General features: G+C 33.4%; 3 protein-coding genes across 8 annotated transcripts; 2 read left to right on the top strand and 1 right to left on the bottom strand.

The window, feature by feature from the left end:
- The first annotated feature begins 1984 nt into the window (after positions 1-1984).
- Positions 1985-4543, top strand: LOC110814163 (Haloacid dehalogenase-like hydrolase (HAD) superfamily protein). Of its 3 annotated transcripts, none has more exons than XM_022041533.2 (8): positions 1985-2034; positions 2695-2760; positions 2927-2992; positions 3070-3167; positions 3250-3375; positions 3494-3781; positions 3884-3949; positions 4082-4543. In XM_022041533.2, the coding sequence occupies exons 2-8, from the start codon at positions 2709-2711 to the stop codon at positions 4235-4237; spliced, it is 852 nt and encodes a 283-aa protein (XP_021897225.2). In that variant the 5' UTR covers positions 1985-2034; positions 2695-2708; the 3' UTR covers positions 4238-4543. The 3 variants fall into 3 exon arrangements, with proteins under 3 accessions (XP_021897225.2, XP_088075893.1, XP_021897224.2); XM_088219767.1 differs by lacking the exon at positions 1985-2034 and adding an exon at positions 2286-2304; XM_022041532.2 differs by lacking the exon at positions 1985-2034 and having other exon boundaries at positions 2370-2760.
- On the bottom strand, positions 4473-13927 carry ROC4 (rotamase CYP 4). 2 transcript variants are annotated; one of them, XM_088219771.1, is made up of 7 exons: positions 13787-13926; positions 10162-10368; positions 6509-6650; positions 6310-6398; positions 6190-6244; positions 5758-5843; positions 4473-4813 (listed from the first exon to the last, which is right to left on the bottom strand). In XM_088219771.1, exons 1-7 carry the CDS (start codon positions 13838-13840, stop codon positions 4658-4660), a joined length of 789 nt encoding a protein of 262 aa, XP_088075897.1. In that variant the 5' UTR covers positions 13841-13926; the 3' UTR covers positions 4473-4657. The 2 variants fall into 2 exon arrangements, with proteins under 2 accessions (XP_088075897.1, XP_021897230.1); XM_022041538.2 differs by lacking the exon at positions 10162-10368 and having other exon boundaries at positions 13787-13927.
- LOC110814165 (Polyketide cyclase / dehydrase and lipid transport protein) lies at positions 13316-26304 on the top strand. Of its 3 annotated transcripts, none has more exons than XM_088219769.1 (4): positions 13316-13604; positions 15853-16070; positions 24775-24942; positions 25918-26304. In XM_088219769.1, exons 1-4 carry the CDS (start codon positions 13568-13570, stop codon positions 26095-26097), a joined length of 603 nt encoding a protein of 200 aa, XP_088075895.1. In that variant the 5' UTR covers positions 13316-13567; the 3' UTR covers positions 26098-26304. The 3 variants fall into 3 exon arrangements, with proteins under 3 accessions (XP_088075895.1, XP_088075894.1, XP_021897228.2); XM_088219768.1 differs by lacking the exon at positions 13316-13604 and adding an exon at positions 14008-14129 and having other exon boundaries at positions 15428-16070; XM_022041536.2 differs by lacking the exon at positions 13316-13604 and having other exon boundaries at positions 15300-16070.
- Positions 26305-26928: the final 624 nt, after the last annotated feature.

Below are 26928 nucleotides of genomic sequence, written 5' to 3'. Positions count from 1 at the left end.
GTCAACGTTTACGTAATCGCACTGCACGTAATTTTCACTTCATCACTTTATCATAGTTTATTTATAAATTACATAAAATTTCTTATATTTTGAATATAACTACAACTAAATCCATAGCTTTTTTAAAAATAAGAACTTAATTCTTTTCAATACTTTATTGTTGCAAAAAAATTTGGGGAAAAACAACTACAATAGATTTATTTTCACACTATGTGCTTCCATTCTTACAGTCATTTTTTTTTTCTTTAATCATATTAATTAAAATCCTAAAACGTACCCAAAATTATAACCTTTTATTAAGTAAAATTATTTGGTATGTTGTTATTTTTTTTTTTTATTATTTAAGGGTCATGTAGTACATATTAAACTAATATTTACATCCATTAAGAAACTAAATTTAATAATTAATGAAATATAAAATAATAATAAAAATATGAATTCACTACATATTTACTTAACAACAAAATACTCATGTAAAAAACGTGATAAAATAGAACACTTATTTTAATTAGACTTGTGGCATTATAAATAAAATTCATAATTTAGGGTTAATCTTCTTCTATTTCCACCATCAACTCTTTTGAGGCTTAAAATTTAATTCGTTTGAATAAAAGTAGGAACTGAGGAAAACTTAATTCTTATTATTATCTCTAAAGAAGTCAAGGTGGAGTTTAGGTTTTGAGATTAAACATAAAATAAAACATGTTCGATCTTATGTTTTAAAAGTAATGTAAAAAAAATAAAAGAAAAGTTATGAAAAAATATTAAAAAGTTATAAACTAAATCAATTTAATAATTAAAATTCTTACATTTTATTTAAATATTATGAGTTTAAATATCACTGCATACATATAATTTATTACTTTGTAAATTTATTATAAATTAATAATGACTGATTTATAATATTTAATTTAAATAATAATTTATTACTGATGATTAAATTAAATTTCGTTATGAAATATTTAGATGTTAAAAAATTCAGTGAGTGATGGATTCAGACTTATTCTCAATGCCACATGGAAGGGCAACTCATTCTTGCCTGGATTATTGCAGAAGATATGGGAGACTGCATGTAAGACCTAATGGGGGGTGGTGTGTGTGTGTGTATGTATATATATATATATATATATACATACACACATATTTGGTAGATGTTGTCATAAAATTTCTTTTAGAGGAGATTGTTTATATGCTTACATTCCACGTACATTTTCAAAAAATTTGTAATATTCGCATCTTTCCAATTAAATCAAAAATTTCAAAAAAACAAAATCCCACTTGTAGATAATATCTGATTCCATGCATTGGATTCCAAACCATTTGAAGCTTTTGAACTATTCCCTGTCTGTATTCACCAAGAGTTATAAAACAGTTCTCTTTGCTCATGAACAAAGAATAGAGATGCCGTATTGATTTATTACCAGGCTGATGAAAGCATATAGGGGATTAGGAACAGCTTTGTGTGGAATGTGGATGATGACAGAATATTGAAAAACTGAGTATTAGTGTTTTTTTTTTTTAATTTAAATTAAATTTTTATTATATTGTGATTGTTTTAATTAAGAGAATTAGACTGTCATAAAATATTATTTTATTTATAAAAGATATAATTTATTGAGTTAAAACTCAATATGATTACGGTATTCTCACAAACATATTAATAAGATAAATTTAAAATTTTTCTTAATCAAACTTATATATGAATCAACGTAAATTTATAATATAACTACGAAAAATAGTGAATTTTAACCAATAAAAAAGATAAAACAATTGCATGAAAAATAGAAAGTGACCAGTAACAGAAAGATAATAAGTAAGATTGAATTTAACAAATTATCAGAATACTACAAATGGAAAAGGAAATATGCTCACCACCTCAGCCACATAACATTCCTCAAATGGGTTTGTTGGTTGGTGGGTCATGAGCTTTGAAATTCAACTATAAATAAGGACTTCATGAGCTAATCCTGTTATAGTCAATCTACAGGTGAAGAGTTATCTGTTTTGTTTTTGTGGGTGTTGCTGTGATTTTTGGTCTGTAAGGGTGCCTTTTAGTTGGGTTCTGATTTCTTTATTGTTATTATTATAATGCATTATTTGTTGCCTAAGTTTCTGTGGTTAGTATTTTTGTGGAGTTTGCATTGCTTTCATCATAATTTATTAAACAAACCTGCTGAATATGCTTTCCTTTTTAAAATGAGAGCACAAGGTTGTCAACTTACTATCTCTATAAATTTGAGATTTCCCTTATTTGATTTTGGCCTATGTTCTTTCCAAACTACTTCCTTTACATGGGTTCTTTAGGTTTTATTTTGATTCTCTTCATTTTAAACAGAGTTTCTTTTTAGCTTGTATTAGTTTTATTACTATTTTTTCAGTTTTTTTTTTTTTTTGTAAATTTGAGCTCATATTCTAAACTCAAGATTTTGTTTTCTCTAGAAGAAAACAGCACAAAATATGCTATAAATGATATATTACATCATTTTCTACTATGTTTAAGTTTTTAGAACAATTGGTTAGCAATCTCTATTATCTTATGTTCTTGTGAGTCAGAGAGTACATATCCATTTTTAAATCCAAAAAAACCTTGTTTTGGACTTTTTGAGAGGAAAACTCTAGGAACAAAAAAGGAATCTGGAGAATAAGAACTTGTAACAACTTGTTGATCTTTTGAACTTATGGCATATTCCCCAGGTACCTTCTTGAGTATGGATGCTCTTGGGAAGTCCGGTGGAACCCAATATGAGTGCTTACTATTTGGTATGCTATGTTGAGACAAACCAACAAGAAAGTTGGAATCTGAAAGATTATAATTGAAGCTTTGCTAAAAATTATTGAAAAGGCTGACTATTGAAAAAACATTGATCATACTTTTGAATGATAAATACAACAATTCTTGAATTTGTGTTTTCAATGTTTGTTACAGATATGGATGATACTTTATACCCCCTGAGCTCAGGTCTCAATTTGGCTTGCCGCAAGAACATACAAGGTATGACTTCAAAACAAAGATGATGTTTTTTATGACAGTTTAGCAGAAATGTTGAGGTCGAGCTATTTTGATTACAGATTACATGCTGAACCACTTGAAGATTGAGGAGAGTGAAGTGCCAAGGATGTGCTTGGAGTTGTACAGAGAATATGGAACAACAATGGCCGGTCTGAAGGTGAAACATACCTGATCTTGTCTGAATAGTCCTGTCCTGTTTCTTTTGCCTGAGATTTATATCTCTTATTGTTAACTTTCAGGCTCTCGGTTATGAATTTGACAATGATGAGTTTCATGCTTATGTTCACGGAAGACTACCGTATGACACCTTGAAACCTGATATGGTGTTAAGGAATCTGTTGCTTTCAATGCCTCCGCGTAAAATTGTATTTACCAAGAACGCTAGTTAGTTCAACACTTCAATTAAATGAAACTTTTCTCAGTGCAAAAAAAAAAAAATGCTGAATCTTGGTTTTAACGAATATTTCATGTTTGTGTTACCAGATTTTCACTAATGCTGATAAGGCACATGCTGCCCAAGTCCTCAGCAGGTTGGGCCTGGAAGATTGTTTTGATGGCATCATATGCTTCGAAACTCTCAACCCCCCTCTTCTACCAGCTGATTTTATGGATGCGTCAGATGATAATGATGCAGGAGATGAACAGGAGCCTGATACCATTGAAGATGCTGAGATCAATAGTTTTGTTCCAAAACCTCGAATCCTGTGCAAACCCTCTCTCAGAGCCATGGAAGCTGCTATTCGGATTGCGGATGTTGATCCAAAGAAGATAGTAGAGATTGCTACTTCCTAACTTTTCCTTTTTTGTTGTTACTGAAGTAAAAAGAAACTTTCTACTTGTTTCAACCATCTCCTTGTCTTTGCTGTCTCTCAGATATTCTTTGACGACAGCCCTAGAAATATTTCAAGTGGGAAAGCAGCAGGATTCCACACTGTTATTGTGAGTTAGTTTGTAAATTGTTTGCACATACTAGGCTACTAGCAACTCATCTAATATAAAGACAAGCGTGCTGGCTTACAGGAAAAAGAAAAGTTAAATCGGACTTTTAACAATAATGATGGCATATGGCAGGTGGGGAGCTCACTTCTAGTTCCAGATGCAGATCATGCCTTAAGTAGCATCCACAATATCAAAGAAGCAATACCTGAAATATGGGAAGGTGAAGACAGAGAGCAGCTAGATCAAGTTGTCCAGTCCACTACAGTTGAAACCATGGTCCTAGCCTAGGACGTCTACCCCCTAGATCACTACACAGACTAATGTCAACTACATAATAAGCAAATTAATCTACATGTCAAAAATCACGGATTCATATTATCATGCTCCAGAATATCCAACTATACCTATGTAGCTTTGTATTATGTAAGTGATAATCATGCAACCAACACTAGCTGGGAAAGAAGCCAATTAGAGAAGCAAGTAGAGAAAAATAAACAAGCGAGGACAAAGTTGAAGAATGAGATATCGATGAATATGGAACCCTTGAATTTATTTTCATCCAAGTGAAATACATGATCCTCTATCATTAACTTACTGAGTGTTCTACAAAATTCTTTCAGCTGTATAAGAACAACAGTTCGCGCATACATAGGTAAAATCATTGCATAAAGGACAACAAAATCCATCCTGGGTATAAAACTAGGTTGATCAACCATCAATGGGCAATTCCCCACAGTTAACAATTCTGCATGGTACTCGGGGGTAATCTGACCTGCTTGTCTCTGTTGACTCAAGCTTGCGGACAACATCCATACCATCAATGACATGTCCAAACACAACATGGCGGTTATCCAGCCATGGAGTCTGCAAATGAGAACAAGAGTAAATTTTACAAAGCGAGCCAAAAGCTACACCAGTTCTGCCTAACATGTTATGTTTGTTAATATCTAAATCACAAAATGGATAGCAAAAAAGAACAATGACAATGAAATGCACTTAGATGAGACAAGCACAAACCAGAAAAAGATAATGCATCATCAAATAGTTTAACAATGAACTACCATATATTTTTACCAAATGTATGATATAACCTATTCCCTATTGGCACCTTCATTCCTCCTCCTCCCTTAACCACCACTTGATTTCTTCTGTATATCAATTATTCAGATCAATTTTTAAGAGATGTATTCAGCCTCTTTGCCAGATCTTAAGGGACTAGAGTTCTATACATGTAACAACTAAGCTTCATATTACCTGTAAGGATGAGTTTAGTTTAAATTTCAATTACGAGTGGAAATACATTATGGAATTATATATATGAGTAAAGTTCGTTTAGTTATAAATGAAATATGTAAATTATGATTAAATTCTTCATATCAAACAATTAAGATCTAAAATAGAATGAGATGGAATAAAATTGAAACAAACACAACATAACATCTGTTGCACAATTGCAAGGTAAACAAATAAAATAAATATCAAATCTCTGCTCTAACATGGTCACCAAATGGTGTTTGTTGCACTCATCTCTTTTAATTGATACGTATAAACACATTTTATTAATCCATTTACAATCCAACAATCAATTTTTTAAAATTAGGTGAAAACTATGGCCATGAGTCATGATCCTATCATGTAATGAGCCAGATGGAAAACATAGGAAAAGTCACTCTCTGACACTTAATTAGCAGGCCATTTGACTTTCAATAGACTCTTGATAATATTAGCTAATTTGTTATTGGCATAGGAAAGGATGCTACTAGATTCGAATACAACAAAAAGCAAAAGGCTGAACCTATTTATCTCACCTTTACTGTACAAATGAAGAATTGGCTCCCATTGGTATTCGGACCAGCATTTGCCATGCTCAATACTCCAGGCCCAACATGCTTCACTGTAAATATGTGCCATAAATACTGTTATTTTCCTGGTTCTTCAAATAGTTTTTTTTCCTGAGTAACTACACCAACAAAACTCAGCACCTACTCAGATTTTGAGAAGAGTTGTTCTTTGGAGAGTACATTGTGATGAAAGTAATAAACTGTGCTCAGGGAAGAGTTATTGTCTATTGTTGGCCTTTAACCTTAAGATTAACCAGTTCTATTTATTGTTAGGAGGGAGGATATAACTCAGTGGTATGCCATGTTACAGAAGAAATGATGAAAAATTAAGCGAAATTTATAATCTTTTTACTATAAACAACATGACCAAACACAATTCAGAATCCATCAAATGCTTACGGGCAAAACTCTCATCTTCAAATCTGGAACCATAAATACTGACTCCTCCAGTTCCCTGCATACCAAGAACATTTCAATTTCCGAGAGAGAGAGAGAGAGAGAGAGAGAGAGAGAGATTACATCTTCTTCAGTGAAATCCCCCCCCTGGATCATAAAATCTTTAATAATACGATGAAAGGAGCATCCTTTGTATCCATATCCTTTCTCTCCTGAAATATGATTTTTCATATTGAGGTTTAAAACACATCTCCAGAACAATAAATAAAAAAAATTGCCTCCATAATTTAAAAGGACATCTGATAATCTAAGCAAAGCTTGCCTGTACACAGGGCACGGAAGTTTTCAACAGTTTTTGGCACAACATCCCCAAAAAGGCCTATTACAATCCTTCCCACAGGTTCACCTCCAATGTCTACATCAAAGAAGCATTTTTTTGTCACTTTTGCTTGCAGCTCTAGATCCTAAAATCAGAGAATCATGTAAGATGCCAAATAAACCAAACTACATATCAACCAAGTTTTCAAGATTAGTAGGCTCAATTTTTGTTGCAATAGATTATTGGACGGTACCAACCATTGATATCTCATTGTTGGTTAGAAAAGAAAAGGAAACTAGCATATATGAGAATAATTCCGATGGTAAATACTCTAATTCTAGAAATGACAAGGAAATATTGCCTGTTTATGAATTATTTTCAAGAATGACATGCTCTTTAGATCATCTAATGCAGAACTTAAGTCATAGAAAGAGCAAAGCAAGTTATGATCCTCACTTAGATAATGGAAATACAAGCATTAGGGAAACTCTTCTTTGTTTTGAAAAAAATTGCTTGTTCGTTAACCATGTTGGTACAAAACCCCTTACTGAAGAACACCTTCATGGTCCTAAAACCAAAACAAAAATTAGGGTCCAGATATCCTATCTCTAATATAGTGATAGTTACTAAGATATGTTGCTAAAACGAGAATGCCTCTAGAGGCCTAAGGCAAGGGGATCCCCTTTCACCACTTTTATTCATTATTGTGATGGAAACACTGAATTAACTAATTGAGAAAACAAAATCACTGAACTTGATTAAAGGAATTACTGTAGGCAACAGAGATCACAAAATGAAAAATTCTTATCTTTCCTTTACTGATGATACACTGATTTTCTGTCAACTGGATTTCAACTCCCTCATCTTCCTAAAATGTATTCTACTACGGATTCAGACTATCTCCGATTTAAATATAAATATTCAAAAATCTGATATGGTTTTGTTGGAGAACAGCTCCAGAAATGAAGATCTCAGTGTGGTTTTCGGCTGCAAGCAGACACAGTTACCTATTACTTATCTTGGGATTTCTCTTGACACCAAGCACAATGACAATAATTGCTGAAAACCTATGATCAATTTGTTCAATAACAAATTATCTACTTAGAAAAAAATTTCTATCAAAATGAGGTATATTGACCTTGATTAAAACCACACTCTCCAATCTTCCGATCTACTTCTTATCAATGCTCAACATATCAACTAAGGTAGCCAAGAAACTAGAGCAAATCCAATGTAACTTTCTTTAGGGTAACAGTGAAAATTGTAAGAAATATCACTCAGTGAATTGGTTGGAGATAAAAAAACCTTAAAAGAAGGGGGCTTGGGACTAAGATCAATAGTCAAACTAAACAAAACACTTCTTAGTAAATGAATTGAGAGATATTGGAATGAAAATGACAGCCTATAGAAAATGGTGGTAGACTCAAAATGGTATAACGGTAATTCATAAAATCTCTCTTATATTAAAAATAGCAACTATGGTTACAGTTTATGAAAGAACATCATCACACTAAACAATGGGACATTTCAATGCTTAAAATGGAGTATTGCTAATGGGTACAAGGTCCGTCTCTGGTAAGATATTTAGTGCGGTTCAGAAAAACTAAAAGACACATCCCCTTATCTATGGGATTGCTAGAAAGAAAACTACCATGATAAATGATATTGCTGGTTCAATCATTTCTGCCTCCTGAAATGTTCCAGTGATGAGAAACCTTCAAGATTAGGAACTAGAAAAATATCAGTTCTTACTTCACTTATTAGCAAACACACAGCTGTAAAATCAAAACGATAAACTGCATTGGAAATTAAAAAAAGAATGGTCTCTTCAGTGTCAACTCTCTCTACTCTTTTCTGACCGTTCATAACTCTAATAAAAATATCTTTTTCCATCAAAAATTATTTGGAAATCGGGTGCCTCCCCCCTCCTCTCCTCCCCCCACAAGAATAGCTTTTTTTTTACTTGGGAAATTGCAAAAGGAAAAATTCTCACAGTGAACAATTTGATGAAAAGATGGCATACTACTATCAATTGGTGTTTCTTATGTAAGAGATCTCCTGAATAATGTAATCATCTACTCTTGAAATGTCAAACATATCACAAACTTTGGAGCATGATACTCGGGCTTCTAGGGATTTATTGGGTAATGGCATATTCTGTTTATTATCAACTTTTGGCATGGGAAGATCTGAGCAGTAACAAAGCGCTTAAATTAATTTCTCTTACCATACTCTGGGTTATTTGGAAGGAGAGAAACAACAGGGCTTTTGAGGGAGTTGAACAAGATTTTAATAGCATCAATGATAAATGGTTTCATTATTTTGGGTATACTGTTTTAGGGCACAATCTAGAATGTTTTGAAAATTTAGGTTCTATTGTAAATATATTAATTGACATGTAAAGTTTTTGTAAATGGGTGGTGTTCCCTTAGCACGTCACATTAATACATCTTCTATTTTTTTATTTCAAAAAAAATGTTGCTAACACGAAAAGTGTAGGACCAATTTTTAAAGTTGGTTTTAGGCCTCAGAGCGATTTTTTATCTTAAAATAGTATGGGTTTATTATTGATTGTTATTTCCTATTTTAGTAAGATTATAGCCATAACAGGAGTATTAGAATCACTACGATTAGTTGGGTGATACCCCATTGTTATTCAAATTGCTTGTAAATAAACTTATAAACATATTTTTCATTGTTGAGTGCTTGCATTTGTAATTGCGTTTCAATGCTATGAGTCTAGATGATGTGGATCTTTTTTTTTTTTCCATAAAGGACCATCTAGTAGTTTTTATCAGTACAGGATAATCAACACAATAATAATATTTTAGCAAGTTTTTCATATTAAAGTTTTATTATGTAGTAGTCCAATTAACTATTATTATTATTATTATTATTATTATATTTTTGAGTAGTGTAATGTGATATTGTTTTCATATTGGGATTTTAATCATAATATGGGTGGTTAGCGATTATTAAACAAACTACTTATGAATAAAAACCATTATTTTCTCAAACTGAATTGAGTGCTAGCAACCCTGTAACATAGTTGTCGCCAATCCCAATGCTTGTGATACGGAGTTATCTTTTTCTTTCAATTCTCATCTCTCTAAACCCTATATCTACATAATTTATCTTTTTTTCTTTTATAACTTTCTTTTATTTCTATTATGATGTCCTATACCAAGAAGTTTCTATTAAAATTTTTTGTTATCAGGGAAGGAGAAGGAACCATTATCAGTTTCAAGGATTAGCTTTTCAATCCCGTAAAGGGGTTCGTAATTGGTGCCAACTAGTCTAGTGAATAAATTATATGGTACTCCAGCACCTAAAAATTGAGATTGGATCCTGCTCATACCTGTACATCCATATCAGGAAAAGTTTATTAGCATCATTGTCTAACTCATAGGCTTGAGCAACAATGAGGTTTAGTGACTCAAGCTTCAAGTTTCCAAACAATATAATCTATGCAACATTTTGAAAAATACACCAAATCTTCTTTCCTCTTACTAATTAATCTATGTTATCACACAAAACCAAGATTTAGGAAGAAGAACTAGTATCTATGTGTTGAATCTCCAAATCCATTACTTGAAGCATCATTCATAGGTTTTATCAACAAACACCATAAGAAACAGGTAGAATGAACTACTTACATTTGTCATAGAGTTGACAGACAACATTCTTTGGCACTTGACAGAAGAAATTTTAGGAAACTGCATGGAGAAACTGGATGCATAGTGAGCTCTTGATGTCAGTCCTCTTCGAGACAAAATTGGAGCTTGGGTGCAACCTGGTCGCGAATTTGCAAGAAGCATCATGCGAGGCCCAGAAGCGATAGAAACATCTCGGTTATAACTTCCCTGCAGAGATCAAACAAAATAGATGTTATAAGCATTGGCGGAGCTTCATTAAGAGATGGGAGAGAGATACCCCTAAGACTAGTGACTAATGACAAAAGGAACTTCAGAACTAGCTTGTTTCAGCATAAGGAGTGCGACATTAACTTTTCTTGTTTCTTTTCAAAAAAGTTGAGTATAAACCATCGGCTCCGTATGGTAAAGTTGCATATGTACAAACTATAAGGTCGCAGGGAACTTTGATTTGCATGGCAATCTTCTTTGGCAACCAACAACTCTGCCTTTGTTGCTGTAAATGCCTCTGAGCAATCTCGTCCTCAAATAATTCAATCTCCTCAAAGTGGTTGTGGACAGTTAATTTCTAATTATAGGAGATGTGGTCATTTGCATGGCAGAGATCATAATCAACCTACCACTTGACCCACTAATCCGCATTACCAGTTTTCATATGGCATTCTTGGTCCCCCTCCTGAAACCTAGCCTTGCAATCGCTTCTCTATGGGTCTTCAATGCAAATTTTATTTGCATATTCTGCCCAAGAATGTCCTTCACTGTTAAGCAGGTATCCACATAGCTCTCAACCCAAGCTAACTCAATTTATAAGTTGTTCACTACTCTTTGAACTCCAGAAGCCCCATGAAACATCCTGGTTACCTGATACTGGGGCAGTCTCTTATATGAAAGGCACACCAGGTATTTTCAACCATTATTCTCCCATAAATAACTTTAAAGTCATGTTTGGATATAGGTTAATCCATAATGTGTCAAATTGGTTCTTCTATGATTAACTGTTCTAGCAAAAAATTTCACTGAAATAATGTTTTTGTTGTGCCTTCCTTTATTACTATTTTTCTCTCAATGAAGTGCTTCACTGAAGATAACTCATATTCAATAGACTTCGATCCCTTTACCATGCACCTGACCTCTCTGCCTCATTTGTATCTTTGCTCCCATGCATTGTGGATATTTCCACAATCAAGGACACGGAATTACAAAATTCTTTCTTAAGAAGTTGCAAATGATTTGACATTATCCAAGTTATGCAAAGATGAAACACAGTTATGCGACAAATGTGTACAATTTTCTATCTTTTCAATTTGATTGACACACAATGTTTATTTAACAATTTATGCATAGTTGCATTATTAGTAGATAAAAGTTTTTACATCCTATATTGGTTAGAGTTTAAAAAATTTCTGTTATAAAGAGAGGTCAGTAATTTTATTATTGGCAACATCATAATCTGGTCATGGTATTAGCATCATCTATGGTAACTTGACTGTCAATGACCCATTCATAGATTCACTCAAGTGAACAAAATATTACCAATTAGAGTTGAGGAAGTCTTATAGAGGGAGTTCAACCTCGAAACCAAGTGAAAAACCTCCCAACTAAGTGAACTTTTAAAAGAACAAAGCCTGACAATATAACATCCCATTTGGACTTGATCCAAACTCTAGCCAGAGCACACAATCAGGCTCTCTCAAATTCGAGCATTAACACAGCAATCTACCTTTTTTATCAAAAGGGTGAGGGTTCAACTTTTAGGAAACCCCTTACCATTTGGATGATGGTTCAATAACGATGGTATGGTTTTTTTATTATTTTTCTCTGTTTGTTTGCACTTCCAAACACAGTATAATTTTTTACTGGTTGAGTCATGGTTCTCAAAATCATTATTTTTCCTATTTTTTCAAATCACCAATTCGGTAGTTTTAAGATAGTTAGATAATTTTGTCCCTTTATACTCTTAATATTTTTTATTATTTACAAAATTACCATTCATTTTAAATCATTCTACCCAACACTTTTCACTCTTCTTCTTATCTAGGGTTTCTTCTTCTTCTTCTTCTACTCGATACTGATTCACCTCGAGCCGCATACCTCTTCTTCTTATTTTATTGTATATATATATTTAATTATATATATTTTTTTTATATATAAACATGTATTTATATATTCAATTAAATTCATATACTTATATTTTTAATTTTATATATATGTATATAATATATTTAATTATATCGATTTTATTGTATATATATTTTTTAATTATAAATATACATGTATGTAATATTTTAATTATAAATATGTATATAATATATTTAATTGTATACATATATATATATATATCTTTAATTATATATATATATATTATATATGTGTATATTTAATTTTATATATTTATATATCTCTATATTTAACACTATATATTTTTTAATTTTTTTTTAATTTTTTATTTATTACTATATACAATAAAGTAAATGCAAAATATACAATCTGTTCAAATATACAACCATATCATACTTTCAAATCAAACAAAAACAGCTGCCACTACTAAATATTAATAAACTATCATCCAAACATAGTTAAATTTAAACATTAATGAATCTTATACATAAATACCATACCTAACATCAATGAACCATCATACAAATTATCCAATCAAGCTTTAGAGTCAAAGAGAAAAATCAACTCCCTTTAAATAAATAAAAAAAATCATAGGTGAGAATTCAGGAGTAAGGTTCGATTTTTCTAAGGTATTACTTAACATATTCATGTGTAGTAGAATAAATAACCTTCATGTGAGGTCCATTAATGGGGTCACATTAGTACCATACCTTGAAAGAAGTTATGGAGGGGGCCAGCTGATACAATAATACATGGTTCAATTATAGAAGTTTGAGGAAGGAACCTAAATGTTTGATGCAAGCCATGTGTTTTACGTGTGTTAATTGTCATAATCCTTCATCTGACTTGGTGTGAAAAGCTATACTAGTTTATGTTCATGTTCTACAACTCTAGCCATCAAACTAATATGAGAAGCTATAGTAGTTCATATAATTGTTGTACAACTCCTACAAGCAGGGTTTTGTGGTTGGAATCTATCACTCTGTAAAATTTTTCTGGTGAATAAATGGTTAACATTTAAGCCGTTGATACAAGAAGACACGGAACTCTAAATGTTGTATATTTTAATTTTTAAGTGTTAATGACTGATAATTCAGAGAGGCCAGCTACGGTACTTAGTACTGCGTTGTCGGGTATTAACTGTTGGCGGTGGCAACAGACGGACTTTCACAAACAGAGACCATAAAAGTCAACAAAAGCAGGATCCTGAAACTCGGAAACTTTATCTATAAAAATTAGGATATAGTAATGAACAAGGAGAAGATCTCCAGCAATCTGGACCAATAAGAAGATGTCTCTGATTCCTGAACAAAATGCAACTTTCCAAGGTATAGTCATTGTATCTGCTGGCTATCTTAATTTTCATTTTCAAACCTTTTCCGTGCTTTTGGTTTTAGGTTTAGTGCGTTCAAATTCTTAAATTAATTAATGCTATAAAAGGAGCCAGACAAATGCTAGACTAGAAATAAAGAAAACGAAGTGCAAGGACTTCGTAGAATTAAGTAGTGACCTGGAAAACGAAAGGAGATGCATGTACCATCTGCATTGAAGACGAAGCAGCCATTAGAGTACTGTGTTAAGGTCTGAATTTAGGGATAACGCAACCTGTGAGCTTAGTAGAACAAGAGGATAAGAAGAGCGTGAGGCTCTTTGTCTTTTTTTATGGGTGCGTGTGCGTGGTTTCTTTGGTAGAGCACGTATGTTAACAGTTAATATGCGCCATGGGCGCAGGTTTAGCTACTTCCGTCTTCATCATCGTTTTCCCCATCTTTTGCTTGAAAATATCTGCGGCTTGCTGCTTCCCGCTACGGAGCTATAACCCAGTCAATCGGCCCGGCCTCTGGATCCATAAGGTGAGTTTTGTCTGTTTTCGGATTTTTTATTTTTTATTTTTTAAAATTAATTTTTACTCCATTGAAACTCTCCCGTTAATGTTCTCTCCCTTCATTAAGTGTTTGTTTTAATTAAATTAAATATTGTATTTCAGTCACGATTAATTTTATAAAATAATAAGATTTTATTTTTAATGAGATTGAAAATCATTATCTTCCACTAAAATTCAAAGTTTCATCTCAAATTCATACATCTACTTTCGTTTTGGTCATCATAATTGAGGGTGAACATGATTTTTTAATTATGATTTATTTTAATTTTTTAAATAAGAAGATTGGGTTGGAGAGATTTAATTTTATTTTGATTTAGATCATATTAGATTTGAATTGATAAGTTAAAAAATTGTCTAAATTGAATATGATTATATGTAATATATTTCAAAAAAAATTAATTTAAAGTACAAATAATTAAGGAATAAAATATGTCAAAAATAATTTGATATTGATATAGATAAACTAATTCAAATTTCAGTTATAAAATATAATTAGTGTAAAAAAAATTGGGTAAATCTGTACATAATATAATGCTTAAATAAAGGGTAGACTTAAATTAAGTTTTATAAAAAAAAATTGAGAATAAAAATAATAATAATAATAATAATAATGCCTGGGTAATTTGAACTTTCATTTTTTACGAGCTTAAAATTTATGAAAACTTGATTTATTGTTTGAAAATTGGACTTATTTTTAATAATTATGTAAACAAAATCATATATGTTGCATTGAATGTTATATTATTATTTAATCAAACAAGATCATAATGTCAAATTTATAAAATTTCGATAAATTTGGTTTAGGAATTGGTTCAATCCTATTAGTAGACTAATGATATAATTTTAGACTAATCAACAAAATGAAAATTCAAAATTTTAAATTTATTTATATGTTAAAATTTGGTTATTATATATTTTGAAAATAAACTTAATTATATAATTTATATAACCACGACACATTGTTTTTAATTATTTTTTAGACATATTTGATTAGGCTTTAATTACATATGCAAATTATTCTAATCCCAACCGGATCTCAAACGTTTAGATAAAATTATATTTGATTAGAACTTAAGATCTTAATAATTTAAAAATTAATATAATCACACTACATTTGTTCTTGATTATTTCTTTAATAATATAAAAAATATGAGGAAAAAATAAAAAATGAATTCATCTAACTCTGGAAAAACAGGACTTTAAAATTATATAAATGACATTTGCTTGGCCCAGCCCAGACCAAATCACTGTCATATTTCTTGGCAGTGCGTGGTGAGTCTGGCGAGTCGTGGTGAGTCAACTTTGCTCGCTTTAGCAGCGAAGACTGAATTCAGAGGATGGGCCTGGGAGGAGGGGCGGGATTAATGGTAGTCACAGGTTTTAGCCGAAAAATATGCGCGCCTTGCCCCTTTCCTTGGACTGCGCTTCCTTCTTCGTCTATCCTCTCTTCTGTTCTTCTCCTTCTACCACAACCCTAATTTTCTCTTCTAGATTCCTAAGCCCTAACTGCCATAACGGCTCCCAACTCCACAAATTTTCTTCAAAATCTTTGTTCTCCCTGCACAAGCCAAACCCTTGTTGCTCCACCACTGACACCTCCCTGTTAGACACAAATGATAACGACGACGATGACGATGGTTATTATTCTTTCAATGATTATGATGATGATTATGGTGATGGTGGATTCTTAGATGGGGAAACGGAATCGTTAAGCGAGGATGGTGTTTCCATCGAGATTAAGAAGCTCGGGAGCAATTCTCGCCGGATTCGCTCCAAAGTTGAGATCGATGGCAGCCTTGACACCGTTTGGAGCATCTTAACGGATTACGAGAAATTGGCTGATTTCATTCCTGGCCTTGCCGTTAGCCAATTGGTCGAGAAGAAAGACAATTGTGCTCGTATTTATCAGGTACTGTTTCCTCACTCATACAGAGATACACACACTCAGATAGATTTGCTTTCTCTGAAAAACTGTAAAAATTTACCCGATAAATCGATCTAAATGTTTTGAATTGAAATTTCCATGGATTTTGTCGTGCGGAGCGCCATATCAGTTTGTTAAGAGATGATGCTGTGATTTATTAGTGAGAATTGCCGTTGTTAGTTGTTGACATTTGTTGTTATATACTTGATTTGCATTGAGTCTATGCTTGGAATAAATTCAGAATTTTGGTAGAATTTATTTGTGAATTTACGCTTCTTTTAACTAATAGTCGTACAAAGTAAGACAAAAATTGACTCATGCGCAATTCTTTTTGGAATTAGAATAATGTATTCCAAATTTATTAAATTTCATAGAATTTGAAATATATTGCTTTAATTTTCCGTGAAATTTTCTGTTTTGTCAATATGATATAATTTGGAATATGCGGCCAATATTTTGATTCTTTTAAGATGCAAAATGGGTTAGCACTAGATTTTCTAAATAAATTAGAAATTATAATTATATTAAATATAAAACTATGCACTATTTAGAAATCTATTTTATTATGTTTTTTTGAAAGAAAAGTGTAGAAAATATATTGATATGAGATGTTAAGGGGGCGCTGCCCATGTACAAAAAATTTACAAGTCAATAAGAATATATACAACTGACCCTAAATCTTCAAAATGGTTAATATTATGTTCCAATACAGTGGAACCAAAAAAGTGTAGCCATTTGCGCACAATGTTGCCAAATATTTCTTCCTTTCCTTCAAAGGTTCTATTGTTTCTCTCTTTCCAGATAACCCAGAAAATTGTGAGCGGAATGAGTCTCATTCTTATTTCTCCTGCACACCAATTCCCAAGCAAATAATTCTTCTTGAACAGAGCCGGTGATTACCCAACTAATGTCAGGTAGACTATATACCCTAGTTCACAGCTTGTGAGTGATAGGGCACCAAAGCAAAAGGTGATCACTAGTTTCAGCATTGTTTTTGCATAGATAACATCTTTTTGAAAGGGAAAAGCCTCTTTTCATGAGATTGTCAGTGGTCAAAATGCGTTCCTTCGAAACTTCCCAAGCAAAGAAGGAAATTTTGGTGGGAGCATTTGCCCTCCAAATCATTTTGGCAGGAAGAGAGTTTACTATAATTCTGTTATGTCCGGCAAGATAATTATAGTATAATTTTACGCTGAAGGAGCCTTTGTTTTCTAGCTTCCAGATCAACATATTATCTATGTTGTTGAGCTGAATAGTGTTCAATACTGCCAGCAAATTCTCGTATTCCACTATCTCCCAATATTTTAAATTCCTATTGACCACAATGTCCCAACCAATGCCATTATTTTTGTCAAAAGCTTCCTCAATTGTCATATGTTTATCCTTAGTGAGGGCAAAAATAAGAGGAAACCGGATTTGTAGATTATAATCTCCACACCAGAAATTAGACCAGAACTTGACTTTGTTGCCTTTTCCCACTTTCCATCTAGAACACTCAAGAACAGAATGATTAGTGTTAGAGATTCCCTTCCACAAGCTCATACCAAACTTACTTCTATTCAACAACATCTGATCCTGTCTTCCATTTAGATTCCACTTGCAATCAACCACTTTTTTCCATAAACTGTTAGTGTCATTCCAGTATCTCCAAGCCCACTTACCATGCAAAGCCTTATTCAGAATTTTTAGGGATCTCAGACCAAGACCACCAGATTTGATGGGATTCAGTGATCTCGTCCCAATTTACAAGATGGAGCTTCTTTTTGCTATCCTCATCCCTCCACAGGAAATTACATTGAATTCTTTCAAGTCTTTTAGCCATCTTTCCTGGAATAGTAAGGGTTGAAAGGTAATATGTTGGGAGGTTGGATAGTGTACTCTTGATAAGGGTCAATCTCCCATCTTTAGACAGATAATTTCTCTTCCATGATGCAAGATGTTTTTCAAAGTGATCAGTAACCGGGTCCCAACAGTTTCCATCCTTATGCTACGCCCCAAGATGTATTCCAAGGTATTTAATAGGTAGATTTGCCATTTTGCATTCCAGAACCTGGGCCAGATCATCCACCTTGCAGTCATGCCCAACCCCAACCAAATCAAACTTGCATAAGTTAATTCGTAAACCCAAGACAGTTTGGAAGCAAAGAAGAATATCTCTTAAATGTGGGAGCATGCTAACTTCTGGTTGACAAAAAATGAGAGTATCATCAGCGAAGAATAAGTGGGTTATCTCAATTTTCTTTTCATTGCCCACCGAGATTCCTTTAATGAGATTTGAGTTCCTAGCTTGTTCAATAAGCTTATTTAATGCTTCCATTACTATAATGAAAAGTAATGGAGAAAGGGGGTTGCCCTGTCTTAAGCTTTTAGATGTTTTAAGGAATGTAGATGGGCCGCCATTTATCATAACCGCAAAACTTCTTGTGGTGATGCAAGTTTTGATCCATTTTCTCTATTTTTTACCGAAACCCAATCTATCAAGCATGTAATCAACAAAATTCCAGCAGACATTATCGAAGGCTTTCTCCATATCCAATTTACATAATATTCCTCTCTTCTTAGTTCTTGACAGCTCATCGACGACATCATTAGCTATCATTACAGCATCGGTGATTTGCTTATCTCCAACGAAAGTGTGTTAACTTTCTCCGATGATTGAATTTAGGGCCTTGAAAAGTCATCTGGCCAAAATCTTAGATAGAAGTTTATAAACATAGCCCACAAGACTTATGGGTCTAAAATTTGAAAAACTGTTGGCACCTTCCTTTTTGGGGATAAGAACAAGAAAAGTAGAGTTGATAGATCTAACGAAGGATCCATGCTTATGGAAATCATTGAAGAAATCTAGAACATTTTTTTATCACATACTAGAAATCTTGTAGGAATTTAAAATTGAAATCGTCGGGTCCGTAACTTTATCACCATCACAATCTTTTAGGCAGTAAGTAATTTCATCTTCAGAAACTTCAGCCTCAAGAAGTAATCGGTCAGACTCTTCTATTTTATTGAATTGATTGTTGTCAATTAAGGGTCTTTGTTCAAACTTTTCTTGGTAGAGTTGACTGAAATGTTTTTTTGCAGCCTCCCTCATTGCCACATTGCCGCTGATCCGATTATCATTAACATTGATTTCCTCCACATAATTGGTCATGCTTCTGTGATTTGCCAAACTGTGAAAGTACTCTGTATTCTTATCCCCTTCTTTGATCCATTTTTTTCTAACTTTTTGCTTCCAAGAAATTGCTTCCATGTGTAATCTGTTGGCTAGTTCCAATATCAAATTATTTCTTTTTTCATTGATATCTGCAGTCAACATAGACTTACTCTCTAAACTGTCTAGAGCATCCATCTCCTGCATCAATTCATTAATTCTGTTTTCTTCTTTCTTACCCACATCTTTTGTCCATTTCTTAATCTCTTGCTTAAGTATGGAAAGCTTCCTAGATAGTTTGAAACTTGTTGTATCATCCTCCACCGGTTTATTCCAAACATCATTGATCATGATTTTGGAACTATCAGTTTTGAGCTATTTATTATCCAGACGAAATGGTATGGGTCTCCGTTGAATCCCATCAGAAGATAAACATATAGGAAAATGGTCAGAGATAGGGTGAGTGAGTACCTTTTGGTTAATGCCCGGAAGAGACAAGAGTATGTCGGTGGAGACCAAGAATCTATCAATTCTGGAGTACGAAGGCTGGTCTCTTTGATTATTCCAAGTCCATCAACCCCCCTTAAGTGGCAGATCCTCCAAACCAAGTCTCTCTATATTTTCTTTGAAATTCTGAGTGATGGAAGCTGAAAAATATTCGCCCGATCTCTCTTCGTGCTTCAGGACCATGTTAAAGTCCCCACCAATCCACACACTCTTGACAGTTTTGCCGTCGATGGAGGCCGGTTTGGTTTCTTGAATGCAAATTAAGTCTGGTTTCCTCCGATTCATGCATCCTTTGATGATATTTCTTTTTTTTGGATCATTTAGGCCCCTAACATTCCGTGCTATTATTTTCCTGATCATTTGGATTCCTCTTTCGCCTCCCCACTGCTGCGTGCCTTTTTGCTTCTCCTTTCCTAATTAATAGAAAATTATAATCTTTTCAATTCTCGCACTCTCCCCTCGGTCGATTTTTTCTTTCCTTTACTGGCAGCCTCGTCACCTTTCTTTTTTTCAACTGCTCTTTTTTCTAGTTCGGCAAATAATGCCATTGCTTGTTCCTCATGAACATCAAATGTGACCTCTAAATAGTTTGCTTACCCACATGATATTGCGTCTAACCCACGAGGAGTAAAATTGTTCACCGCAACTTTTAATTATATCAGTGGGCTCTAACATGGGCTCCTGAGTCACATTATGTGTGATGGGATACACTGGTTCTTGCACTAAGACCATCTCCAGCCCTGTCTGTAAAGGAAGAGGAGGAGTTGGAGGGCACTCATCTCTAAGATTGCTCGATTTATCAGGTTCTTCAGACACTGGAGAAAGAGGAGAGATGTTGCAGTTTGTTTTAGAAATAAAGCTTGCTGCTGAATACATCTCCACATCAGCCATTAGGGTTATTTCCTTCAGCTCCTCGGAAGACACATTGTTGGGCTTACTGTACTCAATATTTATCTTATTGCCAGCATTTGTACTAAGTATTAGGATTATTTAGATATCTATTTTATTGAGGAGTCTTATTATAAATTAGAATTTTTATTTTTATTATTATTTTCCTATGTGTATTTAGATTAGTTCTATTATTATTAGTTTTTGGCTCTTATTAGGATTAATATTCATAATTCTCCTAATTCACTATGTCTTAATTAATTTTATTTAAGAAATGTTACTTAGAGATTATTATAAGTAGCTTTATAATTTCAACAATTGGAGTGCTTGATTATTCCATAATATACTAAGAGCTTCTCATTTTTTTGATTATGTGATAAAATCTAACCTTTAATGTGATGCTTAAAACTTTTTAAATGTGATAACTAAGCATTAAAGGGCTTGGTGGATGCAGTTTTAGTGACAAATGAGGTAGTGAGTGATTTGATTTCAAGAATCAGATATGGCATATTGTGTAAGTTAGATATGGAAAAAGCTTATGAGCATGTCAATTGGGGCTTTATAGACAACATGCTCACAAGGATGAGATTTGGAGCAAAATGGAGGAAGTGGATTAATGCTTGCATTATTACATCCTCCTTCGAGATCATGGTGAATGGAGGTTTTTGTCGTTCTTCAAGACATCTAGAGGTATTAGATAAGGGGACCCATTATCGACATTGTTGTTTATTATTATCATGCAGGCTTTGAATAGATTGCTTATAAGGGCCAATAACTTGGATTTGATGAAAGAACTAAAGGTGGGAGAGGGGGAAGGGCTGAGGATGTTCGTCACCTATTTGTTGTTGATGACACTTTGGTATTTTGTCAACTAGATGTGAATTCTCGTTTCAACCTAAGATGTGTTCTACTGTGTTTCCTAGTTGTATCCAATCTAAATATGAACCTCATAAGTCTGAGATGCTTAGGTTGGTTGATGGAAATAAAACTAATCAGTTAGCAAAAGTGTTAAGCCGTAAGGTGTTATCTGGATGGAAGAGAACTTTGCTATCCAGGGGAGGACAATTGAGTCTCATCAAAAGTATGTTATCTAATCTTCCGGTTTACTACATATCACTTATAACAATGCTAGCAAGCATTGCTAATAAAGTAGAAGTCATTCAATATCAGTTCCTTTGGGGTGATTCAGAAGAGAAAAGGTGATACCACATGGTGGCGTAGGATGTCATAAAGAGACCAATAAATGAGGGGGGTTTGGATTTGATATGTTTGATGGATATGAATAAGGCGCTTCAAGCGGAGTGGGTGTGATGATTCATGAAGAAGATAGATGCTCTTTGGAGGAGGGTCATAGGGACAAAATATGGCACAATTGATAGAGGACAATATTCCAGAATGGTGGTGAGACCGCATGGTAAAGGGATATGGAAAAGATTGTATATGGAATAAGACAAGTTTCAGGAGTGCGTGCAATGGAGAATTGGAGATGGGAGTAGAATCAATTTCTAGTTGGATAGTTGGCTAGAAGGCGGTTTGTTGCGAGTTAGGTTTTCGCAGATTTACGCTATTACTGGATATAAAAACATATATGTTAAAGAAGCTTTAGTGATGCTGAAGACAGCAGAGAGTTGCTCATGGAGGTTTTGCAGAATCTTAATAATTGGGAAATCGATGAATATGAAGTGTTATTGAGCATGCTGGGGTTGTTTCATTGAATGAGGATTATGATCAACTGGTTTGGACTCTCAGCAAATCCGGGAAATTTACCGTTAGGTCTTTCTACAGGCATCTGACAAAGAAAGAGCTCGCGGAAAGCAGTTTCTGTTATAGATAAAAATGGAAGATGAAGGCCCACCATAAGGTAGCTTTCTTTGTATTGGAAGCAGGCATAGAGCACTTTTTGACTTTTACTGTGGTAAAAAGGAGGGGAAAGACTATGGTCAATTGATATTGTTTGTGTAAAAGAGTGGAGAAGACATGCAATCACTTATTCCTCTGGTGTCCCATTACGCACAGTTTGTGGTCGATGGTACATGGTATGCTAGGCGTTAATTGGGTTATGGCTGGAATGGTAAAGGATGAACTATGGGCTTGGAAGGATTTAGTTAAAGGGAAAAAATGTTTGAGGCTTATTCCACTAGCAATATTTTGGATTTTGTGGGAAGAAAGAAATAGAAAAGCTCTTGAAAGTGTAAAAGAGGGTATTGACAAAATCCAAGAGAAATGGTTTCAGATCCTTGGTTTCTCGATTATGGGTCAATCATTGTGTTACATGGAAGATTTAGAAAAAATTGTTGATATCCTTACTGATTTGTGAATAATTTTGTACATGGATTTGCACCTTCTTGATGGATATACTTAATGATACTTTTATACTTGTTATTTCAAAGAAAAAATGTGATTTCTAAGAAACATAGGTGTATTGTTTAGGTTTTTTTATCCTCAAATTACTAATTGGATAAATCAACTCTATGTGTGTTACATCAATTTAGTATTAGTGCTAAAAGGATCTTACACTCAGATACTCAAAACTTTACACCCAAACAGTCACAGACCCATCTGAAAAAGAAAAAAAAAACAAGAAATGGAAAAAAAAAAGACAGAAAACCCAACCCTATCTACTGTCACCACCCTAGATCATGGTCACTAGTGGGAGGTGATCAACCCAGCCGCCACCGCTAGTTTCAGGAGATCTCAACCAGTAACCCCCCAGAAGTCTCATTGTGACACACTCCAAAAATTTTCTATTTGTATTCTTATTAATATTTGTCTATTTGTATTAGGATTATTATTCTTAATATTATTAGTTTCTTATTCTTATTAGGATTGATGTTTTTAATTATACTAGTTTACTATTTCTTAGTTAAGTCTATTTAGAAAAAGTTACTTAAAGACTATTACAAATAGTTCTATAATTTTATTTATGGGGCATTCAATTATTTAATAATGTTTTGAGGATTTCTTAGTTTTTTGGTTATTTGATGTAATTAAACCCTTAAGTGCAATGGTTAAGACTTTTTAGACGTGATGTGTAAGAAACCCTAGGTATAATGTCTAGGTTTTTTATTCCCAAATCCCTAATTGGATAAATCAATCATCTTTGCCCTATATCGTGCTAGTATGATTTTTATCTCACAGTTACGTGTATATTGCAAATCAACTTCACTAAATTTTAAGATTTGTTGATTTGTTCCCAATATAACCTAAATGCATTAAGGCTTGTGGCTTATGACAGGCTCGTTTTCTTTTATGGATTTGTTTGTTTATAGATTTTATGAAATTTATTAATAAATAAACACTCAATTCAACTAGAAGATTATAAAAATTGCAAAGTTTCCTGAAATAAAGATAGAAAAATGTGCGCAGAATTATGTTAAAATTGATAGAATTTAGAATGCATTTTCGTTTCCACATAAAACTCAAAAACTTTTTGCTTATTCTATCTATTTAACTAAGAATGTATTTAGAATGCATTCCGAATTGATAAAATTTAGAATTATGTTAAAATTGATAGAATTTAGAATGCATTTTTCAATTCCACATAAAAACTCAAAACTTCTTTTTTAGTTCTATCTATTTGAACTAAGTGTGTATTTGCAAATTAATTTCAAAATTTTTCTGATTTTTTTCAATTATAAATTAGGTAGAAGTTTTCCTATAATTTGATAAACCTTCATTTCCTGTTTCTTTGCTATTCAATGCGATGCAGACTATTTCTAATATGACCTTCATTTCCCGCTTCTTCAGGACCCCTCTGGTCATAACTGGCAATGCAACTTTGTCGTGCTTTTTTCTAGATGATGATAAAAAGATGGCTATGTTTCTCTTTGAATGATGATAAAATGACGTTGGTTTTTAGAAGACTGAAATTCTTCTCCTATTGGAATTCTTACATTATTTCCTTCCCTTGGGTGTTTGCTTTCTATTACATTGACAATTAGTTGCTGTATGGATTTGACATTCACTTCCCAACCAGATACTTGTTTTTTTCATGCATCCTTCAAATTGCTTAAATGTTCAAACTATTCTGTGGATATGTCAAACAGACTTCTACTCAAGACACATAGTGACATGTTATGCTGATATATTTTGGCCCACATCTTAAATTTTGAATCTCATTGTGCTGTTTAATTCATTCAACAGATTGGACAGCAAAAATTGCCATTGGGCCTGAAATTTAACGCTAAAGGAGTTTTGGATTGTTATGAGAAGGATCTTGAGATTGTTCCTTCTGGACAGAGGCGTGAAATTGAATTTAAGATGATTGAAGGTGATTTTCAATTATTTGAGGGTAAATGGTTGATCGAGCAGGTAAGACTTTTTCAGGCTATTTGAGGTTTGTTATTGCAGAGTGTTACAGAATCTTTTCCTGCAAATTTAACTCTTGGTTTTGGGCTATCTAAAACTTAGTTTTTACATCATATGGACCTATCAGCTTTTAGGAACTGTACTGGTATTTCTTTTTAAACTTTTCTGGACCAAGTGTTGCCAGACTTGTAGAATTAAATCTGTAATCATTTTTTATGTCTAAAACTTATGCTGTTTGATTTACACCAACCACCCCTAGGTTAAGTGGTTAGTAGTTCCATCCATTTACACAAGGGTTCCGGTTCGAGTTCTGGACTGTACACCGCTGTAATGTGCATGAGGGGAATTGGGAAACATGGCTAAGAGAAAGTGGTATTCAGTATGTTATTACTTCTTTAGATTGTCTGCTCAACTAAGGAACTTTTTTTGAAAAAAAAAATAAGAATGGGGCTAAGCACTTGGATTCAAATTTTTTTTCAAATAAAAAGTATAAAAATATAAACAGGTCTTAAGCTCTCCCTAGCCCTTACCTTAACTTTATAAGCCCTGGCTTTCTATAATCCTACTATCGTCTTCGCCATCTCTCAATGATACGCTCTTCTCATTCATTCATTTCTAAGTTATAGATCATAATTATCCTCCAATGTTCTGAATCATGGTGAATTTTAGTAAACATGCTTTATATCATCACGTGTGGGTAATTCCTGCTCGCCCTCTTCTTGAATTCAACTTTTGGCTTCAGGTATCGACTTTCAGTCATTATTTTTGCCCAAAAGAATGTTCTTGAATTGGCCATTGCTTTTGTTGTGTGTTTGATGTTCTGGGGAATGGTCATCCTGGATATGTATGGCGTTGCCTTCGACACCTTATCAGTGACTAGGCTATGGAAGTCCATATTTGATCCAGCTAACTTTTTTGGTACACAAGCAGGTTTATGCTTTTGATAGGTTAATGATTTCATACATATGGATCCTGCAGTTAAATGAAGGAAAATGTGAAAGCTACGAAGGTTCTCATGGCAAAGAGTTTAAAACTACTCTTTCGTATCTAGTTGATGTAAAGCCAAAGATGTGGTTGCCTGTTCGCCTAGTTGAAGGCAGACTCTGCAAGGGGATAAAAACAAACCTCTTGAGCATCCGACGAGAAGCATTGAAATGATTCAGAACACTCTAGGTGCCTTTTAATGTCCTTGGCCTTACTAGATATCTTTTTGTAAGCATATTTCTTGGTGGAATAATTGATTATCAATGTTCATAATAGAACAATAATAGTAATATGAGTTGTCCACAGTTTTCTCTGATAAAATGTATTGGGTTTGATTGAGAAAATAGCAGAGGAAATAAATGATCATTATGCTGAAAAGAATGCAAATTGTGTCTCTTTAACTTTGCTTTTAAGTACAAAAAAATAGTAGCATTTTATACCTTTTAAAGGTAGAAATTTTCATGATGATGGTGTTGAGAACAGAGGCATCCTCTTCGTGATAGTTGTATGACTACCCTTTTGGCCTATAAAGGAGCTGTTCCAAGTAAAGAGGAAATGATCTTCTAGGGAAACATCAAAGTGACTCTTAGGTTTTCACTTTATTTAAAGTGACCTCTCAAAAGTCCAATATCCTTGGGTTCCGCAATTTATGGTGATTGAATTGTTAACCCTAGAGAGAAAAGGAGGGAAAATGGCTTGTCTTGCATTGGGTACCTACGCTTATACTTTTATCTGTTAAGTAGGAGTTGAACTTTTGACCAAACAGCACAAATTAGCTTCTGCAGTGGACCCGTTTGCATTAACAACTAACCTTTTCTGTTCATTCTGTAATCCTGCATTGACAATCCTTGTTAAGGTGAAAGATTGGAAACAAGAAGTCAATTTGGATAACTAGAATTCTGAATTGTCAGCTCTTATCCTATTTCTCCTGTTTTTCCATAAAAAAAAAAAAAAAAAACATATCGCTCTGTTGGATCGCGCCATTGAGTGGTCAACTTTCTGCAA

This window comes from Carica papaya, chromosome 5 (genome assembly GCF_054855325.1).
Source record: "Carica papaya isolate Zhongbai chromosome 5, ASM5485532v1, whole genome shotgun sequence".
Lineage (NCBI taxonomy): Eukaryota > Viridiplantae > Streptophyta > Magnoliopsida > Brassicales > Caricaceae > Carica > Carica papaya.
Note: the sequence above shows the minus strand (reverse complement) of the source record. Positions and strands in the feature narration are given on the sequence as shown.